The sequence below is a fragment of the Electrophorus electricus genome, chromosome 12 (genome assembly GCF_041902795.1).
Source record: "Electrophorus electricus isolate QZ-2024a chromosome 12, ASM4190279v1, whole genome shotgun sequence".
NCBI lineage: Eukaryota > Metazoa > Chordata > Actinopteri > Gymnotiformes > Gymnotidae > Electrophorus > Electrophorus electricus.
This window is the reverse complement of record NC_137508.1, coordinates 3718367-3724597: the sequence shown is the minus strand read 5'-3', so window position 1 is coordinate 3724597 and position 6231 is coordinate 3718367. Positions and strand designations below refer to the sequence as shown.

The window sequence follows — 6231 nt, the reverse complement described above, 5'->3', positions numbered from 1 at the left end:
GTCATGAAAAAATAATGGTATGAGCAAAAAAAAAAAAAAAAAACAAAAAAAAAAAAAAACCTAAAAGGAGGACAGCTGCAGGTTGGTGCACAAGTTCAGGATTGGTGAAAGACCAAACCATACAAAAAAGGGCAAGCTCAAAGGAACATTCCTACTGATTTTGACCTTGGCACCAAAGGGGTTAGCACATCGCCACTGCTGGAACACTGCCTAAAGCTCTGAACAAATGGAGTAATGCTGCAACACGGTCGTGGGCAGGCCAGTCATCAGAGCTGTGATCCGTAATCACTTAACACGAGCCCACAACACAACTACGCATCCGCAACGGTGTAGCCCGTTCATGCAAGGGTATATAGCATTTTGCTGGCCTTGGTCTAGCCCATGCTGCTATGGATGTTAAAAGCGTCTGCACTGAGCATTTGTGGGTTAACAAGATGGGAAACGCTTCCAGAAAGGTCTTGTGACATCCCCTTTGGCTGCAGAAGTGAGGTGAAAGTGGAAGCAGTTAAAGTAGAAGTGATTATAGTACTATCCAGCTCCCGTTGCTTTACAACATTCACCTCAGATAAGTTTGCCCCTTTCTGTCGTTCTGTTTTATTGCCCATTCACTCAGTACATGGCCAGTCACTTTACGTTACCGTGCATCCTTTTCATTCTTTGACTGTTTTTCTCCCCACTGCTGACTTTGGATCAGTCACGCTAATGTGAGCAACATCAGCAAGTTAACACAAAGCTCTGCGTTTCAAAAAAGGTCTAGACACTTTAGTAACATTACAAAGGTTTTCAGCTTCATAAAATGAACAAAAAAAAAAAAAAAAAGTTTTTTTTTTAAGAATTAGCATCATAAAATTAATTTATTCCAAGTAAAAATACAAAATAATATTAATGACATTGACCAGATATGAAAGTCTCCCCCAGAAATAGCTAATATTAATGGTTGAGAAATAAGTTTGTAAAGAAATATGAAATAAAAAAAAAAAAAATATGTAAATGTTTTAAATTCCTCTCTTTTTTGCAAAAATCTCTAAAAATAATGAAAAAATTTCTCAGTACAAAGGCTACATTACCACTGGAAGGTATACTAGCATGTAGAGTAGGTAAATACACAGTAGAAAATGATTTTAGTGAATCACAATGCTTGCAATGAAAATAAATCTGCAATAAAGATTTGTGCCTTTTTCTTTTCTTTTTTTTCTTTTTTACAAACAGTACAAACAGTATTGCACATTACAACAAAGAATCGAGGTTACAGCCTTAAAAAATGGGACTAATTCAAGTCTTAGGTGAAGAGAAGGCCACCATACCACTGATGTACCTTGGGGACTTTCCATCAAGTTACAGGTGATACATTTAGCATCTTTCTTTTTAAAAAATAACACTCTTCTCTCTTTCTATTCATTTTACAAGAACCCTCACAAATCACTTTAGCTTAAACTATGTTAGATTAACAATTAGGGAATTTTGCTTTTACAAAACAAATGGGGAACACTTAAACATAAAAAAGTTCTTAAAAAAAAAAAGATTCATTTCACTGGTCAGCATAATAAATGATTGATTATAAACATACAAAAAGGGAAGTATCTTTAGTTGACTCTCAGCACCTAATGAACGTTTGATTTTATTAATTTTTCTTTTTCGGTAGGGGGTGGGATTCATGAGAACTGATTTTTAACACTGTCATGTCACGAGGGCAGGGAAACTACGCCTCTTACGCGAGTTTAAGATAGACTATACTTCAGCTAACTATTACTATATTAAAGTTATAAAGCTCTAGCTCCTTCAGTTGCTTTTTTTACTTTTTATTTTTCAAAAAATAAAATTAAAAATAAAAGCAAACAAACATGACAAAAATAAAATTACCATCTGTTAAATCATTTTTTTTGCAAATTTAAATTAATATATATTTTGTATTTGAATAAACTTACTTAGAAAATATCAATTTCTCTCCTATATTTCAAAATTGAGGTATTGCAAAAGATCATGTCAGTCAGAAAGCACACAGTTTCTGTTTTTTTTTTCCTCTCTCAACGACAACAAAAAAAGCTGACTGATAGCTAACCATCCAGATATAAAGAGTAGTGCATAACAAATGTCCATTACAGAAAAAGGAACAAATATAGAAAACACTCCTGGACAGGGAAGGAAACATCACAAAACCACCCAGAATCCACATCCATACGGATACTCATTATTACTCATTATAGTTTCCCATCAATAAAGTTTTTTACATCATTTTCTATGAACAAAAATGTTCCATCCTAGAGCTGACAGTTTATGACTAAATACGCAAGACATAGGGCTATAGGGTTTATCAGCATGAGGAAAAACCACCACACAAAGCCTGAACAGGGTGGTACACACACAGCTTGCTCGCAGTGTGTTGAAGGAGTCACTAGGATTCTCCCGACCCCTGCCACGTGTTCAATAGCCCAGTGTTGCTAAGCCCCCAGTTCACGCTTATCAAACTTTTGATTTTCCTCCAATCGCAGCAGCCAGTACTTGGTTTCGTTACATTGCATTTTCTGTAAGCCACACCCCATCCACCCTCGCACCCACCCGCTCACATGTTCGTACAATAAACTATTTTTATTTTAAAAAATATCCACCGTCATTATTAGCAGGTTGTTTCTATTCTTCAAGCTTTGCAGGAAAATCGGTATATAAATGCTGCGTGCACACAAGGTTCTGGCAATGTGCATCCAATGCCCTACTGCCACAAGGTTTGAGCGTGCAATGTGGGCTTTTGAGGGAGCTCAAACACACACACTTCCCCATCACAGGATATTTTGTTTCTTTTTAAAGACACAGCATTCTCTTTTCTTCTAATCACCTCGCTAGTCAGGTTAGTTTAACAGGATAAGTTACATGGCCCGACACTGAGATTTCTAGTGAAGGTGACAGTGCTGTGTGGTTTGATTGTAGACTGTGAGAGCTCTTTGGTGTTTTTCTTTTTTAGGGGGCTAGGGAGGGTGTGTTAGAGAACTGCCATTTCTCAGAGTCAAGCAGACTTTCTTTTCTCTGTATCGTGTGAGTGAGAACTAACAAAAGTGTGTGTGTGTGTGTGTGTGTGTGTGTGTGTGTGTGGGACAAACAGGGAAGAGACTATGTGTACTTGTTGGTGTGTACTGTATACACTGATTATGAAGTTTCACAGGACTTGTTAGACATCAATAACAGTTAAAGCGAATCACAGTTCTAGGCATACTCAAACCTAACTATATACTGTATAAAAAATTGCACAATTATATCAACAACCACTGAAAAATGTTCTTCACCTATTAGAGACAGTTTGTTTGAAGGCTATCCTACATCTAGGCCTTTTAACTCATAACTGCAGGTTAGACATCTCATCATGCTCTTGCAACTTTGACACGATCAGCAAAGAAATCGGGTTTCAGTGGCGGCAGCTTTGATCCCACACCCGGCCTCTTTCCTCTCCACGTTCGTGCTCGGTGTTCACCTACGGTGTGCAAAGTGGGTCAAGTTGGATAGTAGACTGGATAACTACAGTTCTGTTGCATGCAGTGACCTGACTGGGATGGCCATGCAGCTGAGGGGAACACCAAAGCCACTAAGTGTGGTGACCTCTCGCTAACCTGTCGGCCTCAGAACCAGGCACCCTTACTTCTTCTCGTCCACACCCTAGCCTGAATAAAGTACGATGGTATAGGTTCTTATACCATGGATTTAGCAGCAAAAGCTATTGCAGCATTACATGTACATAACACTAAAAATAATACCATTTAAAAAATAAAAATAAAAGCCTAAAAATTATAAGAAAAGAAGAAAAAAAAAATCTGATTGCGCACATGAGGTATTAATAGTACTATTTTCAACATGGAGAGCATAAAAGGTAATTATTCTAATTTGGGTGAATTTATTTATTTAAACTTTTTTTGTTTGTTTTTACTACAGAATGTCATAATTGTTGAATTTTGCTACATCTTATGCCACCTATATCTGGATTATGTAATGAATTAATATGCTTCACCTTTGGTAATGTTTTGTCTCCCTCATTTTCTTCTATAGTTTTTTGAAAATAAGTGCATACTCCTTTCACAAAAACCCCAAATTAATTATCTACGTTTATAGATAGATACAAAACAATATATATATATTTTCTTTTTTTAAATATATATAGGGCTCTGTGTGTGTGTGTGTGTGTGTGTGTGTGTGTGTGTGTGTGTGTGTGTGTGTGTGTGTGTAGTCTCACTCTTGTGTAACAGTATCCTATAGGGAACACTGACTGACCAAATCAAAAGAAAACCAAAATAAACTTGAAAAGAACAGTATTCTCACAACCTAGCTAACATTATTAAGTGTGGTCTGTGTACGTGTGCCAAAGTGCAATTTCTGAGCAAAAAGACTCAAAATCCTTATTTATCTGAATGTTCATTAGCAGAGAATATAGTGGGCAAAGATGTTAAGAGCTGTGATGATTTTTTTTTTCCTAAAAAAAATAAAAAATAAAATAAATTAAAAAATAATAAGACGACCCATGTTATCTTCCATTATAGTCGTTCCTTGTTGTCGTGACTGTGGTGGTGGTTGGTTGGTTGACTGGGATGGAGGAGAGGCTCAGTCGTGGGTGGGACAGGGGTGGGGTGAGCCCGCCTCCCCCCATCAGCTCCAGCGGAAGGAGACGTGGCGAGGGCGGTCCCCTCCCTCCTTAACCAGCGGTTTGTGGAATTCGCGCCCGGCGCGCGAGTGGATGCTGGCCCAGCAGTACTCGCAGTAGTACTGCAGGCAGGTGACGTTGGCACAGAAGAAGGGCGCGAACTTGCCCCCACAGCGTGCCCCCTGGCACTCGTCACACATCTGATCGTCCAGCACGTAGGGCTTCACCTCCACCTGGGCCCAGAGACAGCGGTTACCACTGACGGCTTGCGCGCAAGCACTTTATGCATGTATCTACAGAGCGTGATGCATCTGAAAATACATAGTTTCACATTACAGAGGGCACCGAAAGTCATGAACACTGTTGTATTATCAGCACAACACGAAACCCGTTGGTAACCGGAATAATTTGGTATGAAACCGTTGCTTAACGTTGTTGGCAAGAAAGCGAGCCATCGACTTTGCCCTTTAATAAGTTACAGGCAAGTTGTTCTGATGCAGCATAAGATGGAATTTTACAAAAGTCATTCCTGAAACTGGATCTGCTGAGATCTAAATGAAATTAAAGTAAAGAGTCTGAAACTTCAGTTTCCTGTATCTGTGAAAAGCTACAGCTGCCCTCATTTTCGACTTTTCCATGCAAATGTAAATGTGATCACAAACTCAATATGTTCAGATTTCATGTGAAAAACATCTCCCTGTATCTTTATGTCCTTTAGCCACTTTTATGAGGCTCAAAAAATTATTCTTCTCTTCCATATTCATTCCACAATTCTAAACGTAGGCACCTGCACCAGAAAACTAATTAAGGCTGAGTGTTCTTCACCATCACTCAGACGACGGTTTAAGTGCACGGATGAACCCGAAGTCTGGCTTCACCATCCAATCACACGGGCATATGAAATGTCAGGATCCCCTTTCTCACTAAATGGCGCACAGCTGCACCACAAGTAATTGCACTCAGCCTCCCCTTAAATATCACACCTCAAAGAGCAAATCCGGCCCCCGCTGAGTCATTACAGTGCCAGAGCTGAAAGAAATGAGAAACATGGAGGGGGAAAGTCCCCTCGGTAAGGTGCAGTGCGGAATGCGATGCAGGTCTGGCACTCTCTGCAGGAGCTGGAAATTACAACTGCTCGTAGGGATCAGGAAGGACCGAGCCAAGATGGCCACTTGTTTTGGTCCAAGCTGAGGTCTCAGTGGAAATTATGCACGAAGAGCGCTGTGCGAAGCAGATGCACACCGCCTCTGGCGGAGGCATAAAGAAAAGCCACGGCTGCAGGCCAGCTAGTGACGGAGCGAGATTTAGATACGCTTAAACACACGCACACAGATTCATAAACGTGCACACGCACGCAGACGCGCAAGTGAGTCTGACCAGCCTGGCGGACTGCCAGTCTTAGCTTGGTCACTGTCAGCTATGCCTGCAGGACAACATGACAAAAATAGCTGCAGGCTGCAGTGGATATGTACGTAAGAAAAAAAAAAAAAAAAGAAACCGCCTATAATTAGCCAGACTGTGCCTGAGACTTCAAATGGCTGCCGTTACTCCAGAAGCCAACGGTCATGATGATTACATGGCCGGCTTCTGGGTTTCCGTTTGTAGTGTTGGAA

The 6231-nt window shown here is 40.1% G+C and overlaps 1 protein-coding gene across 13 annotated transcripts in view; it reads right to left on the bottom strand.

The window, feature by feature from the left end:
• Position 1: 1 nt before the first annotated feature.
• cpeb3 (cytoplasmic polyadenylation element binding protein 3) overlaps positions 2-6231 on the bottom strand; it is a 33654-nt gene continuing 27424 nt past the window's right edge. For all 13 annotated transcript variants that reach the window (XM_081725210.1, XM_081725215.1, XM_081725211.1 and 10 more), the window contains one exon: positions 2-4851. In XM_081725210.1, coding sequence (XP_081581336.1) covers positions 4624-4851 — 228 coding nt within the window. In that variant the 3' untranslated portion in view covers positions 2-4623. The remainder of the gene's footprint in view (positions 4852-6231) is intronic.